At 41.0% G+C, this 21962-nt stretch overlaps 1 protein-coding gene across 3 annotated transcripts in view; it reads left to right on the top strand.

Moving 5' to 3' along the window:
• Positions 1–21962, top strand: part of CenG1A (Centaurin gamma 1A) — a 231084-nt gene that overhangs the window by 117880 nt on the left and 91242 nt on the right. For all 3 annotated transcript variants that reach the window (XM_087354613.1, XM_087354556.1, XM_087354679.1), the window contains exon 2: positions 21722–21954. In XM_087354613.1, coding sequence (XP_087210739.1) covers positions 21722–21954 — 233 coding nt within the window. The remainder of the gene's footprint in view (positions 1–21721; positions 21955–21962) is intronic.

Genomic DNA, 21962 nt, shown 5'->3' with positions numbered 1-21962 from the left:
TCACTATACTGACTGAGCTATCCCGGCTCATGTCGTCAGATAGAAAACTAAATAATAAAAGTCATTTAATTATACATTTAGAATACCAAAATAAACAATCCAGCTCGAACTTAAAATTATAATTCTGTGTTTGTACGACGAACAACTCTTTTTAAATATCGATCAAGTTCTGTCTGAACTTCGTGTAAGTTACGGGGTATATACCTATAGGACTACCGTTAAACAAAATTAAATTCACCCAGCAAGATTTTGTGGATCCTCAAACACCACATTTTATCGAAATTTGTACAGTATGGTAAAATATAGATAACATACGCACTGACACCCTCTTTTTTCTTACACTTTTTTCCGTTATTCGTTATCGTTGTCATGCTCTGTCTGATGAATTATCGTACTTTTGAATCGGAGTCAACACTTGGACCCCAGGTTACATGGTTGAACTCATTTGCAATTAAATTATCGAATGGCTAATGTTATTCTGAGGAGTTTATAGGTCACAATAACAAAGGTGTGTTGCTTCCACGTGATTCTGCATTATATACAACGGAAATCTAAGATAATTATACTTTGTAGAGACATAATAAGCTCATCCCATTAGTGGCTATATTCGTGGTCTCACCCAAAATGGATGTTTCCCTAACGCCCATAATTGGAGGCAAATTAGTTTCCACACACCCATCGCAAAGCTGTTGCATCCTGTATTGGGATCACGTCTTGTCGCGCCCCTGTGCGAGTCTAGATCGCATGCAGGAAGTTAGACAACAGACAGACTGACTGCATTATGACGGAACTTCTACAGATGACGACGTTGCTACGCTTAATATTGAATCTTATAACAAGAACAGGTTTACGTCATCATCAAGAACTTTGTAGGGATGGGTAGTTGATGTCAATTCTTGTGATTTTAGTCTTTGTAAGTTTTGTTCCTACATTTAAAATTATTCATTATCTCTTCTTTAAAACCCACGACGTTTCGGAGGCTGGCCTGACCTGAAGACGGGGACAGAACCAGCCTCCGAAACGTCGTGGGTTTTGAAGAATAGACGATGGAAAAAGTCCTGGCAATGAATAATTTTAAATGTAATCTACCGTCGTCAAAATCCTTTAGAATTGAATTTGTCCCTTCGGTTTGTAACTGAAGCTTTTAATTATTTATCCAATTTTTTTGGTATCGTATGTCTTCAGCTGTTCTTGTAACTTGCAACATATCTGTGTTACGCTAACGTAGTGAATTCTGTAGTGTCTCAGAAACGCCTTTGTGCTATCTCTGGAATTTCCTTTGGTTTTAAATCCTTATTCGGTACAATCATTATTGATATTATTGCTGTGATATTGTGTAAACGTAATTGTGTAACAGTTTATTGACATTTATGTGCCAAAATATCGTTTAGTTACGCAAATTATTGTGCTGTTTTGTTTTTTCAGGCCGTAAATTGTTCTTCCTAAGTAAATTAAATCTGTTTTTGTTCTATTAAAGTTCCATCTGTTTTTGTTTGTCCTTGCATAGGATAAACTGGAAATATATGTAAATCAGATAATGTAAATAGAGTCACTGATGATAGATCCATGGAGCCGAAACGCGTTTGTCAAGGTTTAGTTAATAAACGGCGAATAATAGTGTTAAAAACGTCAAAGGTTTTAAATTTGGTAATCTCTGTCATTCAAAATCCATATTTGTCTTCCGTATCTGAGTATGGTCGTCGATATTGTGTTAAGTTGTATTTTATTAATTTAGTTTGGGTTGAAACCCGCAGAAAATTTGACGCCTTCATAAAATTCAGCGGTAATCTGTTTCACGCCGAACGTTTTTCAGAAGTTCCAACGTACATACTTCGCCTCATTTGACACCTGCTCCCATTGGCTCGGGGCAGGCTACTCCATTCGCGGTCCCGCTCCTATAAACCTAGCTCCACACACCCTATTGGCTTATTCATCGCACTGATGACGGAGGCAGTATGACCTCTGAAACGTTGGTAAACATCGACCAGACTACACAGAAATCTTCTTAACGCTCTTAAAGAATACTCAAGAAATTAATTACGTAATATATTGTTTATTATAGGCAGGGATGTTCAAAATTAAACTTTCCCATTTGGTAGACTTTCTTTAAATAAATCGGGCGAAGATCGAGTACTTCAGCTGTAAAAGGTTGAAACTGTCGGTATATGAAGTCATGCTTGCCCTTCCCCGTTTTCTTTTACGGGAGGATGAGTCGCCTCTACCTTTCCCCAGCCTCTTTGCCCACTCCCTAACAAATTGCTTTGCTTGCCTTGGACTGAATGATGTATTAATACAGTATTACATTGAGCTCATACGTTCGGAATTTTCGTTTTCTGTTCTTGCGTTCGTCACAACGCAATCAACTGACATCACACTTTATGTGATCTCACGTTGCCACGAGGCCTCCCTGATCCCAGAGGAGTGTCATTTTGAACTTACGTGTTCGTCCCGCCCTTTTAACACCAATTAAAAATAGGCAAAGGTAAAGGCAAGGAAGACGTACAGAGATCGTAAACGTAGATTTCCACCCATTGACATGTCCCCATATTCTTTTCGCAGGGGATGAGATTGTATTAAATAGGAGGGGTAGACATCAGAACTGGTTTGAACAGGATCCTGAAGATATCCTCTAGAAGACGGTGTTAAAATGGATCTTAGAGAATCAGATTGTAAAACTGTTTACTGCATGTAAATGGCTTAGGATGTTTTAGTGACACTCACAGTAAGCAGATTCCATCACACATAAAATGTCTTCTTGTTCTGCTGATTCTTATTATTCGTGTAATAAAGTTTGGTTCTTGTATCATTTGTCGTCTTACCAGCCACCCTAAAACTACCCACTGATCTTATAAATTTAATTTCTGATGCACGGAATGTAGTATCCTTATAAATTAAGTAACTGCCAACTTTTAAGAAGACTGTATCGTCTGTTTCGTGTCTGTGTTTTAAAGTCTTAACGGCAGTAAGTTTAAGTTTACAAGACGATCACCTAAGCCGTGTTCAGACTCAGACTTTGTATGCAGGCTCAGTTAGCTTACCTTCCGGTGAGAATGGCTATTACTTTGGTATTCCCGCCACGTCGTCTACAGGTTAGACCGTAGTACTGAAATTTTGATAAGCCGAATATGTCTGCAGTCTGAGTCTGTCTCTTCCTTCCTGCTTATCCGCCATTTTTTTTCTAATGGCCTTGGTCTGAGTGACTGCTTCGTAGCTGGCACGTCACTCGTCCTACCTTTAGAAGGGGGTGTGGGGGAGAGAACTGTTATATTGTTTCCAGCCGTCGACTAAACACTCAATCGATTAAATGTCTCAATAGACCCAGAATGTTGAATATCGCTAATACCAAAGAACACTGTTGTATCAGCCTATTCAAGTCCACATCTTCACAATGTAATTCTATAAGCTAATAATCGCTTCCGGTCCGGAGATAGGGATTAGCTCTATCTAGTGGGCCCAACTGTGTAGGAACCTGAAGACGGAGATAGAGTCCCATCTCCGAAACGTCGTTTTACGTTTTATATTTACTAGACGATGGATAATATCCAAGAAAATTTTTATTCAATTAATAATCGCTTGCTTCATAAAATTCCTGGCTTTAATGCTAATGGATCTCCAAGTTGTATTATCTTATTCGCAAGAGCCCGCCACCGGGCCACAACATGATCTAGTCTATGACGTCACGTAGAGGGCAGTCTGCAATATCGGACAGAATACGATGACCAATTTTTACGTGTTTCATGTACCAAAGGTGCAGTTCATTTTAACTGTCTTCGTGCTAAAACTCTTACGACGTTGACTAACCTCACGAACTTTATCTGTGAGGGGCTACACAGCATTTTTTACTCCCAGTTTTGTTAATCTATTTGGGTCCATAAATTTCCTTGAGGTATTTTTTCAAAAACTTTCATCTTGCTTTCTTCAATCAGAATAACTGACGTTTATAAGTTGGATTTGAGGTTTTCACGGCGGTGAGTCTGAAGATGGCTGTCTTTTTGGGTTGTTGCGCTGTGTAGTCTTGTGGTTTCCAGACGTTTCAGAAGTTCATGCTCCTGACTCCATTATCTGAAACGTCGGAAAACTTCTACCACACTACACGGCGCAACAACACAAGACAGCCATTTTCAGATGTTTATAATTTATATCCATCTTATTTAGCGTTGGCTAAATTATAGTCCTGCTTGTTCCGAAGCTGAGATATTAAATTATTTTTATTTATTTTATATTTATTGTTAATCGTATTTGTTCCCAGTTCGAATTGTTAGTGACATAGTTGACAGGTTCGTGGTGTTCTTCAGTCCCTTCAGGCAAACACTGAGATGGCGTCTTAAATTAATCGACTGTCATTTCTTTCGATTCCTTTAGCATAATTCGATACGATATATGTAGTTACAGAAATCGTCGTAAAATAAACCACAAATACAAACTTATCGCTACCACGTATTGTTACAAATCATTAGTAAAATCTGCCTCATTTGCGGATCGCCTTCCCATAATCTAACCGTTAATTATTATTGTTTTAATCAGATACAGTTATCGTTTTAGCTTTGTATATTTTTATTGTTCTATTGTTTAAAAATTATCGCTGTTGTATAGCACTTTATATCAGTGAACTGAATATTTTTTTGTTTTTATTTGTTTGTTTGATTTTTTCTGTGCTGTATCTGTAATTTGCAGTATGACTGTTTATTTATTCAGTTTCCGTGTATTTTAAATTTGGAACTTTGTTTGCTTACGAACTGTAAAGGCATCCTTTCTATCTGCTGTCCAGGCACATGCAATGTGTTTTAAATCTAGACAGCACGGCGATAGCAGGAGGTTGGACAACGATCTCGATGGAACACGCTTGATTGAAAGTACTATATTAATAACTTTCTCGAAATTGTTCAGTTTAGGTAGGAAGAAATAAAATAGCCATAATTCGTATGTAGACATGTTTTATGAGTACCACAACTTTGATTCAAGGCAGTTTTCTCTATGGTTAAGGGAGATAACTGAAAATATATCCAGCTCTGAAAGTTACTCACGATTAAACGTCTACAAAATTTTGCAGAATTAATCAAAAGATTCAGAAGATGTCATTAGCAGTTCATTTAGATCCGTAAGTAAGCTGCTTTATAAATTATACAAATTTAATAACAATCAAAACTGTTGACAACATTTAATGTAGGTTATCTGTACCGATTTTGATTGCAATCGGCTAGCGTAGGTTATGTTTTCACAGTGACTCGGATGGCCGTTTGAAAAAGGATTTATACAACACATTATTATTATTATTATTATTATTATTATTAAGTAGTCAGAATTAAAATTATAGTATAGGCTAGATATGCAAGAAATTCATACTTGTAAATAAACCCAAATATATTTCGTGTCATTGTCATTATCGATTATTACTGCTTTCAGCTCTCGATATATTGTGTGAAACAGAAGACGCACTATGTCTCTTGTCGCCGGAACACTATTTAGTGAATGAAAAGCGATACCATTCTGTCTGTCCTCTTGCTCTATGTATTTCCAGAAAGTATTTTAGATCTGTTAAAACAGCCATCTTCGCTTAACGTTCGTCACTGTCCTCATCTATTCGCTCAGATCCTGATAGTAGAGGTCGCGCGAGTAGTCGTGGCACCTAAATGCGCGATGTTTAAGCCGAGAGAGGGGAGTTCAGTAGTAGTGGGGGTCGCACAGCTTCAGCTGCGGTGATGCACCGAACTAAACACAGATAGAGCTACGAACCAACTGAAGCTGACACCCCTCCAGCGCGTGCTTTGGACGGGTCCATCTCGCACGACCAAAATCAGTCTCTCGCGCAAGTACCAGCACTTCTCGCGCGACCTATAAGACAATGTTCGACCCTTCGATTATGATACTATTAACATTTTCGTTTGTGTGAATTTACTGGCTTTAATAAAATGTCATTCTTCGGTTGTTGTGGATTGTGCTTTTTGTATTTTTTATGTTCAGAAATAGGATGACTTTTCTGTGGCGTTTTAATTTCGCAATTTCAATTAACAATAATTGATAGTATCGATAAATTAGTCGTTAAAATAAATTGCTACGGGCTGGATGAACGGGTTTCGTTTCCCAACTGGGACAAGAATATTTCTCTTCAACACTGCGTCCAGCTGTCTCCCCAGGGACAGAGCCACCAGACCATGAATTTGGTCGCTGGCCTGCATTGCGTGCTGAGGGTAATATGGAACTTTCATTGCATTCCCCCGTTTGCTGATATGTTAATCTTATGTGGGTTTTAAAATTTAAGTTACCTTGTGTGATTGTGCTGTAGGCAACCTCACCCTACCTATCTCACTCATTTGAATTGTGTTATAGTATATAGGTGCTGCTACCGTTGGGCAAATTTTGTAACTACTACTAATGTTTGTGATGGAAAGGCTGAACTAACGTAATACGTAGCACTGCTAAGATATTTCATTTTTGTTCTGAATTAAAAAAGGGTGGAGAAGGAATGCTGGAGATAGGATGGTGGGAGACGGGGCAAAAAGGGGTAAAGGAAAGGAGAAATAGGAGCTGAGTAGTGAAGATACGAAATAAATCATTCGCCTTTGAATATCTACTTGTCGGCTAATAATATTTTTTGTTACACGTATTGTGGACGTTGCACAAGTTTCTTGTACTCTTGCCCAAATCCTCTCAGTATTGTTCATGGACGAAAGTAATTTGTTTCAGTGGTTCGAAACGGAGCTGTACTTCTCTGTTTTTATGATTCTGATTGCGTGGATAGCAGATGGTGGGTTCTGAGTACGGCCACCAGATGTAGGACTGTGTGTGATTTGTAGACTGGGTTTATGTGGAGCAACTTTGCTGGATTGTATCTGATAAAGTAGTCTCAGTTGGAAGGACATGGAGATCGAGCTCAGTGTTCAACGTTCCCATGGAGACTTTCCCGGTGGAAAAGTGTCATAAGCGACGTTTGCATCGTATCAGTTGAATGTTTTCGCTGTTTTATAAGAAAATGTTTATTTTTCGCAACTGAAGCGACGTATTTAATAAAGCCTTGCGTATTAGACTGCTGTTACCTGTTAGGTACTGTGGATTATTAAGGTTCATGAACGCCATCACAAAAGCGTTAAAACGAAGCGACTTCACTTTAGAAAAATGTCCACATGCTCTGTGTCCCTGTTTCGCTTTCTAGGTAAGGATCGATTAACGTCGGAACACGACTTTAAGCGATAGATTATCTAATCAATCGATCGATCACAGTGGCTGCGTGGTCTGAGGCGTCACTGTTACCGTGGGTTCGAATCCCACTCTAGGCATGGATGTTTGTGAAGTATCCTAAGTAATAGTAAATGTAAATGTGATCTTAATATTAGTATACGTATTGATTTTATAATTTTGATCTTATCGTTCTTTGCTTCTTTAGCGTTGTGGTATCTTCCGTAATGATGTCTAATTTTCTGACATGATCTACTTTCTTACTTCTACTGTTTTAAAGCTGTGCTTCACAACAGAATTTAACGCCGACTTAAAACGTGTTGATGTTGGTCTTCTGGGCTGTAACGCCGTATGACTTGTAGGTGAACACCAACGGTTTGGAGGGAACATATCTCCGTCTTCAGGATTAAAAACAGTTATGCGATGAATCGCCCTGATGACAGAGACAGTATGACCTCTGAAACGTCAGTAAATTTCTACCATACTACACAGCGCAATAACCCAGAAGACAGAAATCTTCATACTCTGATGACGGAGGCAGTATGACCTCTGAAACGTCAGTAAACTTCTACCACACTACACAGCGCATCAACCCAGAAGACAGAAATCTTGATACTCTGATGACAGAGACAGTATGACCTCTGAAACGTCAGTAAACTTCTACCATACTACACGGCGCAACAACCCAGAAGACAGAAATCTTGATACTCTGATGACGGAGGCAGTATGACCTCTGAAACGTCAGTAAACTTCTACCATACTACACAGCACAACAACCCAGAAGACAGAAATCTTGATACTCTGATGACGGAGGCAGTATGACCTCTGAAACGTCAGTAAACTTCTACCATACTACACAGCACAACAACCCAGAAGACAGAAATCTTGATACTCTGATAACAGAGACAGTATGACCTCTGAAACGTCAGTAAACTTCTACCATACTACACGGCGCAACAACCCAGAAGACAGAAATCTTGATACTCTGATGACGGAGGCAGTATGACCTCTGAAACGTCAGTAAACTTCTACCATACTACACAGCACAACAACCCAGAAGACAGAAATCTTGATACTCTGATGACGGAGGCAGTATGACCTCTGAAACGTCAGTAAACTTCTACCATACTACACAGCACAACAACCCAGAAGACAGAAATCTTGATACTCTGATGACGGAGGCAGTATGACCTCTGAAACGTCAGTAAACTTCTACCATACTACACAGCACAACAACCCAGAAGACAGAAATCTTGATACTCTGATGACGGAGGCAGTATGACCTCTGAAACGTCAGTAAACTTCTACCATACTACACAGCACAACAACCCAGAAGACAGAAATCTTGATACTCTGATGACGGAGGCAGTATGACCTCTGAAACGTCAGTAAACTTCTACCATACTACACAGCACAACAACCCAGAAGACAGAAATCTTGATACTCTGATAACAGAGACAGTATGACCTCTGAAACGTCAGTAAACTTCTACCATACTACACGGCGCAACAACCCAGAAGACAGAAATCTTGATACTCTGATGACGGAGGCAGTATGACCTCTGAAACGTCAGTAAACTTCTACCATACTACACAGCACAACAACCCAGAAGACAGAAATCTTGATACTCTGATGACGGAGGCAGTATGACCTCTGAAACGTCAGTAAACTTCTACCATACTACACAGCACAACAATCCAGAAGACAGAAATCTTGATACTCTGATAACAGAGACAGTATGACCTCTGAAACGTCAGTAAACTTCTACCATACTACACGGCGCAACAACCCAGAAGACAGAAATCTTGATACTCTGATGACGGAGGCAGTATGACCTCTGAAACGTCAGTAAACTTCTACCATACTACACAGCACAACAACCCAGAAGACAGAAATCTTGATACTCTGATGACGGAGGCAGTATGACCTCTGAAACGTCAGTAAACTTCTACCATACTACACAGCACAACAACCCAGAAGACAGAAATCTTGATACTCTGATAACAGAGACAGTATGACCTCTGAAACGTCAGTAAACTTCTACCATACTACACAGCGCAACAACCCAGAAGACAGAAATCTTCATCGCTCTGATGATGGAGGCAGTATGACCTCTGAAACGTCAGTAAACTTCTACCATACTACACGGCGCAACAACCCAGAAGACAGAAATCTTGATACTCTGATGACGGAGGCAGTATGACCTCTGAAACGTCAGTAAACTTCTACCATACTACACAGCACAACAACCCAGAAGACAGAAATCTTGATACTCTGATAACAGAGACAGTATGACCTCTGAAACGTCAGTAAACTTCTACCATACTACACGGCGCAACAACCCAGAAGACAGAAATCTTGATACTCTGATGACGGAGGCAGTATGACCTCTGAAACGTCAGTAAACTTCTACCATACTACACAGCACAACAACCCAGAAGACAGAAATCTTGATACTCTGATGACGGAGGCAGTATGACCTCTGAAACGTCAGTAAACTTCTACCATACTACACAGCACAACAACCCAGAAGACAGAAATCTTGATACTCTGATAACAGAGACAGTATGACCTCTGAAACGTCAGTAAACTTCTACCATACTACACAGCGCAACAACCCAGAAGACAGAAATCTTCATCGCTCTGATGATGGAGGCAGTATGACCTCTGAAACGTCAGTAAACTTCTACCATACTACACGGCGCAACAACCCAGAAGACAGAAATCTTGATACTCTGATGACGGAGGCAGTATGACCTCTGAAACGTCAGTAAACTTCTACCATACTACACAGCGCAACAACCCAGAAGACAGAAATCTTCATCGCTCTGATGATGGAGGCAGTATGACCTCTGAAACGTCAGTAAACTTCTACCATACTACACAGCACAACAACCCAGAAGACAGAAATCTTGATACTCTGATGACGGAGGCAGTATGACCTCTGAAACGTCAGTAAACTTCTACCATACTACACAGCACAACAACCCAGAAGACAGAAATCTTGATACTCTGATAACAGAGACAGTATGACCTCTGAAACGTCAGTAAACTTCTACCATACTACACAGCGCAACAACCCAGAAGACAGAAATCTTCATCGCTCTGATGATGGAGGCAGTATGACCTCTGAAACGTCAGTAAACTTCTACCATACTACATGGCGCAACAACCCAGAAGACAGAAATCTTCATACTCATCACCCTGATGACGGAGGCAGTATGACCTCTGAAACGTTGGTTAACATCGACCAGACTACACAGAGCAACAACCCAGAAGACAGAAATCTTCATACTCTGATGATGGAGGCAGTATGACCTCTGAAACGTCAGTAAACTTCTACCATACTACACAGCACAACAACCCAGAAGACAGAAATCTTGATACTCTGATGACGGAGGCAGTTTGACCTCTGAAACGTCAGTAAACTTCTACCATACTACACAGCACAACAACCCAGAAGACAGAAATCTTGATACTCTGATGACGGAGGCAGTATGACCTCTGAAACGTCAGTAAACTTCTACCATACTACACAGCACAACAACCCAGAAGACAGAAATCTTGATACTCTGATAACAGAGACAGTATGACCTCTGAAACGTCAGTAAACTTCTACCATACTACACAGCGCAACAACCCAGAAGACAGAAATCTTCATCGCTCTGATGATGGAGGCAGTATGACCTCTGAAACGTCAGTAAACTTCTACCATACTACACGGCGCAACAACCCAGAAGACAGAAATCTTGATACTCTGATGACGGAGGCAGTATGACCTCTGAAACGTCAGTAAACTTCTACCATACTACACAGCACAACAACCCAGAAGACAGAAATCTTGATACTCTGATAACAGAGACAGTATGACCTCTGAAACGTCAGTAAACTTCTACCATACTACACAGCGCAACAACCCAGAAGACAGAAATCTTCATCGCTCTGATGATGGAGGCAGTATGACCTCTGAAACGTCAGTAAACTTCTACCATACTACACGGCGCAACAACCCAGAAGACAGAAATCTTGATACTCTGATGACGGAGGCAGTATGACCTCTGAAACGTCAGTAAACTTCTACCATACTACACAGCACAACAACCCAGAAGACAGAAATCTTGATACTCTGATAACAGAGACAGTATGACCTCTGAAACGTCAGTAAACTTCTACCATACTACACAGCGCAACAACCCAGAAGACAGAAATCTTCATACTCTGATGATGGAGGCAGTATGACCTCTGAAACGTCAGTAAACTTCTACCATACTACACAGCACAACAACCCAGAAGACAGAAATCTTGATACTCTGATGACGGAGGCAGTTTGACCTCTGAAACGTCAGTAAACTTCTACCATACTACACAGCACAACAACCCAGAAGACAGAAATCTTGATACTCTGATGACGGAGGCAGTATGACCTCTGAAACGTCAGTAAACTTCTACCATACTACACAGCACAACAACCCAGAAGACAGAAATCTTGATACTCTGATAACAGAGACAGTATGACCTCTGAAACGTCAGTAAACTTCTACCATACTACACAGCGCAACAACCCAGAAGACAGAAATCTTCATCGCTCTGATGATGGAGGCAGTATGACCTCTGAAACGTCAGTAAACTTCTACCAGACTACACGGAGCAACAACCCAGAAGACAGAAATCTTCATACTCTGATGATGGAGGCAGTATGACCTCTGAAACGTCAGTAAACTTCTACCATACTACACAGCACAACAACCCAGAAGACAGAAATCTTGATACTCTGATGACGGAGGCAGTTTGACCTCTGAAACGTCAGTAAACTTCTACCATACTACACAGCACAACAACCCAGAAGACAGAAATCTTGATACTCTGATGACGGAGGCAGTATGACCTCTGAAACGTCAGTAAACTTCTACCATACTACACAGCACAACAACCCAGAAGACAGAAATCTTGATACTCTGATAACAGAGACAGTATGACCTCTGAAACGTCAGTAAACTTCTACCATACTACACAGCGCAACAACCCAGAAGACAGAAATCTTCATCGCTCTGATGATGGAGGCAGTATGACCTCTGAAACGTCAGTAAACTTCTACCATACTACACGGCGCAACAACCCAGAAGACAGAAATCTTGATACTCTGATGACGGAGGCAGTATGACCTCTGAAACGTCAGTAAACTTCTACCATACTACACAGCACAACAACCCAGAAGACAGAAATCTTGATACTCTGATAACAGAGACAGTATGACCTCTGAAACGTCAGTAAACTTCTACCATACTACACAGCGCAACAACCCAGAAGACAGAAATCTTCATCGCTCTGATGATGGAGGCAGTATGACCTCTGAAACGTCAGTAAACTTCTACCATACTACACGGCGCAACAACCCAGAAGACAGAAATCTTGATACTCTGATGACGGAGGCAGTATGACCTCTGAAACGTCAGTAAACTTCTACCATACTACACAGCACAACAACCCAGAAGACAGAAATCTTGATACTCTGATGACGGAGGCAGTATGACCTCTGAAACGTCAGTAAACTTCTACCATACTACACAGCACAACAACCCAGAAGACAGAAATCTTGATACTCTGATAACAGAGACAGTATGACCTCTGAAACGTCAGTAAACTTCTACCATACTACACAGCGCAACAACCCAGAAGACAGAAATCTTCATCGCTCTGATGATGGAGGCAGTATGACCTCTGAAACGTCAGTAAACTTCTACCATACTACACGGCGCAACAACCCAGAAGACAGAAATCTTGATACTCTGATGACGGAGGCAGTATGACCTCTGAAACGTCAGTAAACTTCTACCATACTACACAGCACAACAACCCAGAAGACAGAAATCTTGATACTCTGATAACAGAGACAGTATGACCTCTGAAACGTCAGTAAACTTCTACCATACTACACGGCGCAACAACCCAGAAGACAGAAATCTTGATACTCTGATGACGGAGGCAGTATGACCTCTGAAACGTCAGTAAACTTCTACCATACTACACAGCACAACAACCCAGAAGACAGAAATCTTGATACTCTGATGACGGAGGCAGTATGACCTCTGAAACGTCAGTAAACTTCTACCATACTACACAGCACAACAACCCAGAAGACAGAAATCTTGATACTCTGATAACAGAGACAGTATGACCTCTGAAACGTCAGTAAACTTCTACCATACTACACAGCGCAACAACCCAGAAGACAGAAATCTTCATCGCTCTGATGATGGAGGCAGTATGACCTCTGAAACGTCAGTAAACTTCTACCATACTACACGGCGCAACAACCCAGAAGACAGAAATCTTGATACTCTGATGACGGAGGCAGTATGACCTCTGAAACGTCAGTAAACTTCTACCATACTACACAGCGCAACAACCCAGAAGACAGAAATCTTCATCGCTCTGATGATGGAGGCAGTATGACCTCTGAAACGTCAGTAAACTTCTACCATACTACACAGCACAACAACCCAGAAGACAGAAATCTTGATACTCTGATGACGGAGGCAGTATGACCTCTGAAACGTCAGTAAACTTCTACCATACTACACAGCACAACAACCCAGAAGACAGAAATCTTGATACTCTGATAACAGAGACAGTATGACCTCTGAAACGTCAGTAAACTTCTACCATACTACACAGCGCAACAACCCAGAAGACAGAAATCTTCATCGCTCTGATGATGGAGGCAGTATGACCTCTGAAACGTCAGTAAACTTCTACCATACTACATGGCGCAACAACCCAGAAGACAGAAATCTTCATACTCATCACCCTGATGACGGAGGCAGTATGACCTCTGAAACGTTGGTTAACATCGACCAGACTACACAGAGCAACAACCCAGAAGACAGAAATCTTCATACTCTGATGATGGAGGCAGTATGACCTCTGAAACGTCAGTAAACTTCTACCATACTACACAGCACAACAACCCAGAAGACAGAAATCTTGATACTCTGATGACGGAGGCAGTTTGACCTCTGAAACGTCAGTAAACTTCTACCATACTACACAGCACAACAACCCAGAAGACAGAAATCTTGATACTCTGATGACGGAGGCAGTATGACCTCTGAAACGTCAGTAAACTTCTACCATACTACACAGCACAACAACCCAGAAGACAGAAATCTTGATACTCTGATAACAGAGACAGTATGACCTCTGAAACGTCAGTAAACTTCTACCATACTACACAGCGCAACAACCCAGAAGACAGAAATCTTCATCGCTCTGATGATGGAGGCAGTATGACCTCTGAAACGTCAGTAAACTTCTACCATACTACACGGCGCAACAACCCAGAAGACAGAAATCTTGATACTCTGATAACAGAGACAGTATGACCTCTGAAACGTCAGTAAACTTCTACCATACTACACAGCGCAACAACCCAGAAGACAGAAATCTTCATCGCTCTGATGATGGAGGCAGTATGACCTCTGAAACGTCAGTAAACTTCTACCATACTACACGGCGCAACAACCCAGAAGACAGAAATCTTCATTTATAGGTTAGTTTAATTTCAAAAGAAATATGCAGCTTAAGGATTAGCACAGTTGAATCGTAGTTGCAGTGTTAAAAGAAACAATATCGCTGGTTGTAAGGTTGCAGCTGGCCTTTGAAACAAGAGGAATGTTAACGTTTTGCTCAGGTTCTGGACGTGGGTTATTTGTGTTTAAATCGTACATTGGATCCCCTGTGCGTGATACAGGGTGGGGTGGAGCGTTTGTGGATGATTGACGCATGCCATCGTAGCGAGGCTCTGGTGAAGAGGGCATTCTTATTATTGCAGGCATTTTCCATTACGCCTGTTCTTGTAGGTAGTCGTATGAAAGACTTTCTTCTTCGATATCGTGATTTATTTAAATAAATTTCATGTTGGGGCTACAAACACTAAGAATTTATTTATTTTAATTCTTAGCCCTCAGTGCTGTCTGTTCTGGGACTGTAAATATGAACAGATATTGTACAAATGTAATATTCGGTTTAGAGTGAGCCCATTTTTTGTCATGTTCAGTTTTTATGTGCTTTGGTTAATATCTCGTCGCAATAAACCGAATACTCTGTAATCATGAACATGCAATACGCTGGTTTCTCACATCTAAGGATGGTTTTTAATTGTGAGCAGTCAATATACTGACGCCCATTCCTGAAGTTTATGATAGGAACTAATTAATTTGTTTACTCGGAACTTGCATTTCAGAAATGTCAAAATGTTTAAAGCAAGTTACAAGTAAAATGTTTTACCAAAATATAAGGAGTTGCTGGTTTTAAGAATTTTCGATATATTCAGCGAAATATAACCCACAAATGTTCTGTTTTTCAGTAAGAGTTAAAAGTAATACTAAGTAAATAACGTAAATGTTTATTTTGCTGTCATTAGAGTCGTTGGATTCACCCAAGCGACTCTGTCGATTCGATGGTCGTTGTGTCGTTGTTTGTCGTCGTATATGGATTGGTCTTACCTTGTCTGTCTGTCTGTATGCTGAGAGATTCCCGTCACGCCGACTGCAGTTTCCTTTGCATCCCCAAGGGAACGTGGACAATGGACAGGAGTGGCCCTCATAGGGGTGACCATAGCTTTGTAATCGCCCAGTGCGTCAACTGTCACCGAAATCCCCACTGAACAATCCGAGCTTATGCATAAACAGTTACTTCCAGAGATACGACGCTCACTGTTTCAGCTTATATCCCCAACCGGGATTTAACACACATGGTAGGCTTTCGTCTAGAACAGTGGTATTCAACCTGGGGCACGCGGAGACATCTTAGGGACTACGTGAAATTTAAAAAAAAAATATATATATTATTTTATGATAAACACTTAAAAATCAGTAATGTAATTTATTTAATTTATTTTAGATGTAGATTATATACTATGTATAACTTGAATTATACACCAACAAATTTGGGGGTATAAAGTCGAAGAGAAATTATATCTGGGGGCACGCGAATAAAAAAGGTTGAATATCACTGACCTAGAACTTCTCTGGTTTTGTAGGATTTGAGGGTTTAACAGCGGTGAGTATGAAGATTTCTGTCTTCTGGGTTATTGCGCCGTGTAGTATGGTAGATTTCAACCAACGTTTCAGAGGTTCTTGCTGCCTCCGTCATCAGGGCGATTTATCGCAGCATGACCTCTGAAACGTTGGTGGAAATCTACCAGACTACACGGCGCAATAATCTAGAAGACAGAAATCGTCTCTGGTTTCCTTCATGATGTTTTGTTTCCACACAGTAATTTAGTAGGGGAGGTGAAAATATCAAGTTCTCTGACCTAAATAATTTGCCATGTTAATTACTCTGAGCCTGAATTGTGAAGTCTGCTTGAACAATTCTAGCTGTCAAATTAGTCATTCACTGTCGATTAATGGACCAGTGAACCTTGAAATTACGTAACCTTTACAGAATTACGTTCCAGCAACCCGTACTCCAGAGCTGTAGGTTTGGTAACTGGAAGTGCCAGGGGCAATTACTGCCCATCATTCACACTGACGCTAATTCTGTGTACTGATGTTTTATTCGTGCTTCTAATAGCATGGAAGAGGTCGGTGGGAGACTATAAGCAAAGTAAAGTAAGTAAAGTTTGTCCCACTATACGCCATGTAGGCGTTTGGGGGTGAGTGGAGGTATAGCTCCTCTCTTCCTTGACCTCGGCACTAGATGGGGGTGAGTGGTCAGCATCACGCCCCGGCCGGCTTTACCCCCGGGAAAGGACCCCGGTACCCATTGTAGAGGAGGCTGGGTGGGCCCCAGAGCCGGTCTGGACGCAGAGGCTAGAGGAAAAATCCTCTGTCCCCGTCGGGGATCGAATCCCGGCTGTCCAGCCCGTAGCTAGTCACTATACTGACTGAGCTATCCCGGCTCATATAACCTACAGCCTAACATAGGCTGTAGGTTATAAATAAAAGTATGTAGACGATTTAGAAACGTTGTGACGCAAATGAGGTCTTGAAGCTGGTGACCAGGTGTTCTGAGGAAAGTGTCGCCTTCATTTTCATTCAACGCCCTGAGAAAGTGAGTTTCCTCCCCAAGCTCTGTAGGCAGAGGCGGCGAATCGTGTAACTGACGGTTTGCCGTCATGTAATATAAAGTTTAAGAATGCATGTAGGTATAGTCGGCGTAGTAGTTTTTGGCCGGTGGAGAAGCTGGCGGGCGGGCCTAGTCTGTGTACCTGAGGTGGCGCGGTCAGTGTATTTCTTTTGTTTGGGCGTTCAGTCCGATAAGCTCCTCGGTGCAGTCAGCATTATACTATCGCACAAGAGACTCGCTCCTAGCCTTCCCCTTGAAAATTCCACCGGCCAAAAACTACTGCGCCGACTATAAACTCGAAGCCTGTATACGTGTGCATGGCATCGTTCGAAACGCAAGCAAAATTACTGGTACATAAGCTTTGCTGTGCAAAATTTTGCATTTTCTTTGTGACAGAGTGTGTTTAAGATATATAAAAAAATCAGATAGTGAATTACCAAAGGGAATTTTAAAAAATCAGTCGTAAGCAATTTTGTCTGTCGTCCGCTAGGCAATGTGTGCATTTAATTGTTCTGTGGAATATTTTGATACTTAAGCTTCTTCCGAAGATGAACCTATTCTAGACAGCGCAAACGAAAAATGCGTGTACTGTTTGCAACCGGACGTTTGCGGGGAAAAGTAGATTCAGTGCAAAAATGTACTTACGATGGCCCACGAAATTTTGCACTGGAATTGAAAAGAATGAAATTATGAACGTTTTTCTGATTTAAGAATGATCTTGTTTTTATAAATATTATGAACTTAGTCTTTAAAGGGTTCTCTTGCTATGATGATGTGCAACGTATATTCTTTCTTAATGATTGTTGTTACTAATTTTTGCGTATTTCTTATTTACTTTTATTTAGCACTGTGAACCACTTTTAAGCCTTGACATTTGAGTGTGCGCGCTATATACTTTATTTTCTTCGTAGGACACGTACATGCAACTTACAAAATATTATAACAGGTTTGAAAACAGTAAAAAATATTTAATTAATGTATTTTAATTATTTTAAACCCTCATTACAACATCAAAGATATTGTTCGATATTCAGATACTTACCCAAGGAATTGTAAAGCCTAATTTTAGGCTACATTTTTAAATAAGACTTAAATTTATATAAATCGTATAAGCTTTTTATGTAACTCCGTTCTTACAACTGGAGCTGATAGCTGTCTGTTCATGAATCATGGTCACTGTCCGGCTGTGAGGAAAGGTTATACTGAAAATAAACTTGATAATTGTCAATTTTGTGATTATATAAACTTTTTGATCATTGGTGTTTGTTTAACGAATGGGAAGGTCTTCTTTACCTGTTGGCATTTTAACTATCCCTTCTACAGGCCAGATAAAATAACCAAGCCGTCTTATGTTCCTCCGTGTAAGCATTGCTTGCTTTCGCTGTAAATGGGGCGAGTTATATCCCAAGAGCCAATAATATATAATTTAGTATTCTTACAATAACAGTAGTAAAAGAATCTGTCAGTTTAACGACAACAAATCATCTGAGGACGGTAATATTTCCAGCTGTCGAAACTTGGTGACGAGGTATCTGATATACGTCAGAAGATTCAGTATACTCGGCAAATCAAGGAGACGTATATGGGCGTGACAAGTAGCACGCATGGTGGAAATAAGAAATGCATGTAGAATTTTGGTTGGAGAGCATTAAGACTTGGGAGACCTAGGTGTAGATGGGAGGACAATGTTAAATTGGATCGTACTGAAATATGTTGGGAATGTGTGGATTGGATTTATCTGGCTTATGATAGGGATAGGTGGCGGGCTGTTGTGAATGTGGTAATAAATCTTCAGGATCTATAAAAGGCGTGGCGTTTATTAAGTGAGCTTTTCTCAAAAAGGGAGTTATTTAATTGTCAGTTAGTGACAATATGAACATTGCTTGCTGTGGTTTTATGAGACATTTTAATAAAATTGTTTTATATTTTGAACTACAAGTAAAATTACAATATATCCTCACTTTACAGAAATTTTCTAAACTACGAGGGTCGCTCATTAAGTAATGCCCCACATTTTTTTCCTCAGAACATATTTATTCAAGTTGGCTCAAATTTAGTGACAATATAAATCAATGTTTCCTTTACACATACTATTTTTCCACATAGTCCCCATCAACTTGTACGGTTTTACGCCAGCGTGGAACAAGTGCATGCATGCTTTGCCGGTACCAGCTCTTGTCCTGTGCACGTAGCCATGTCCTCACTGCTTGAATCACGCTCTCGTCATCTTCAAACCTTGTTCCGTGGATAGCGTCTTTAAGTGGCCCAAAGAGATGGAAGTCGGAGGGTGGATGGAGCAGCACCGTCCAACCCAATTTGGTGATTTCTTCCCGGGTTCTCGGACTTGTGTGAGGGCGTGCATTGTCATGCAGGAGCAAAATTTCTGCTGGATGCTTGTGAGGCCGAACTCGTCGGAAACGCTTCTTGAGGGTTTCCAGGGTCATAATGTACGCGTCTGAATTGATGGTCGAACCTCTTGGCATCACATCCACAAGAATGACCCCATCACTGTCCCAAAAGACAGTCATCATGACTTTTCCGGCGGAGGGAGTTGACTTGAATTTCTTCTTTCTCGGTGATAGAGGATGATGCCACTCCATTGACTGCCTTTTTGTCTCCGGCTCAAAGTGGTGTATCCAGGTTTCGTCACCTGTAATGATCCGGGACAGAAAGATCTCTCCCTCAGCATCAAAACGCTCCAACAATTCAGAAGAAATCGTTTTCCTTTGAATCCTGTGGTCTGCTGTGAGACTTCGTGGAACCCATCTTGCGCACACCTTCGAATATGCAAGAGCCCGGATAATTGCAATTACACTTCCATTACTGACTGAAAGCTGTTGGGCCAATTGTCGAGTTGTGATGCGCCGATCCTCACGAATAATGGCATCCGCGCGGTTCAACATGTCTGGAGTGGTGGCTGTGGCAGGACGCCCAGAGCGCGGCAGATCACGGAGCTCGGTTTCTTCACTTCCTGAAGCTTTAACTCTCTTAGCCCAGTGACCAACGGTGCTCCTATCGACTGCACAGCTTCCATACACAGCACACAAACGTTTATGAATGTTCACCACAGTTTCTTTTTCAGCAACAAAGAATTCAATTACAGCTCGTTGCTTGTAACGAGAGTCGTTCACAGACGCCATTTTAACAGTTCACTACAGCTCCGCTATCGGTTGGAATCATTTGAAACTCCGTACACGAACGCGGGAAACATCAAATCTCAAGCATGTAAAAGTACACTTTTCTATCTTCATTATTGGCTGAGAAAAAAAATGTGGGGCATTACTTAATGAGCGACCCTCGTATTTTTACGAATAGAAAGAGGGAGTGTTAGTGAAAGAGCCTCGTTTAATTTATGATAAAAGCCATCTTATAGCATCCTTCCATAATGTGTTCAATTAATAGAATGCTATTTCATGTTTTTCAAATCTGATATTTTTTTTAATAAAATTAACCTTGTCAGGGCGAGTGAAGAAAGTTCCTTGCTGTAGCGCTGTATTCGGATGAGCAACGAATATTGTATTTGTATTCACAAACCCGTTAATAACGGGCGTCCATTCTACAAGCCGGATCCGGGCACTCGTGAAACATTACAGCAGTTAAATTTCTTACGTAATGCTGTGTTCTGGAGAAGAAGGAAATGAAAATTAATTATGTCTTGTCGGTTATATGTCAGCAGCTAATGAAAAATTTGATATGGACTTGAGAAGTTTTGTATAGATCACACACTTGTTGATAATTTCTATATAATTCTGTATATTCTATTACCTGTCACCAATAACACGTCAATATGGATTTATTTATATTTATTTATTTAGTATTCTGTCTGACGACAGGTCCATATGAACAGGATCCTTCCATCCTTTTCTCGGACTGGGACCTGTTCATATACGTTCTTGGCAGATGATCCAGAAGTGGTTTGCCATTGCCTTCTTCTGTGTGTGAATTGAGTAATTGTTGGGATGCCACGGAGAAACCGGGGAAGCCCCCGGAGAAAACCCCGTGTTGCCTAGATCACGGCCTTGCCCAACACAAGTTATAAATTCGGGCACCGCCGGGAATCGAACCCGAGACCCCAGGATTACAAGGCCAGCGTTCTAACCGCTAGACGACCGTGGCAGTCCAATATGGATTATAACCTATAAATTGTACATAGTCGGGGACGGGGAATAAAAGGTGTCACAAAATTATATAATTAGGCGTATTAGTTTACAGATATTGCTAGTATTATTATATGGATTGAAATGTGGACATATAGGCATTTTAATTTACGCAAATCGGTCGAATTTCTTGTTGTATTTATCATATGTGGACTTCCATATGCGTTTCGGCGTTTGATCTCGTTTTATTTCGTACTGAATGTAAAATTCTTTGGATATCTTTAATGTTTTTGTAGCAGCAGGCCTCCGTACATCCAGAATACATTGTTTTAAAGAGTTGTCTGTTTTCTGTGCATTGACAGCTGTTGTTTCTGTTTCAGATTCGTTTGTGAACAGCCAAGAATGGACTCTGAGCCGCGGTGTTCCCGACCTCAGGCTCGGGATCGTGGGTTCGTTGTCATCCGGAAAGTCGGCGCTGGTGCACCGTTACCTTACTGGCTCTTATATGCAGGAGGAATCTCCTGAGGGAGGTCGCTTCAAAAAGGAGATCCTCGTTGATGGCCAGAGTTACCTCTTGCTGATCCGAGACGAGGGCGGGCCTCCGGAGTTACAGGTATGGAC

The sequence above is a fragment of the Zootermopsis nevadensis genome, unplaced genomic scaffold (assembly GCF_977971745.1).
Source record: "Zootermopsis nevadensis isolate Lab colony 2312 unplaced genomic scaffold, Znev_1.0 Znev_ptg000001l, whole genome shotgun sequence".
Lineage (NCBI taxonomy): Eukaryota > Metazoa > Arthropoda > Insecta > Blattodea > Termopsidae > Zootermopsis > Zootermopsis nevadensis.
The sequence above is the reverse complement of the archived record's forward strand: the minus strand, read 5'-3'. Positions and strand labels throughout refer to the sequence as shown.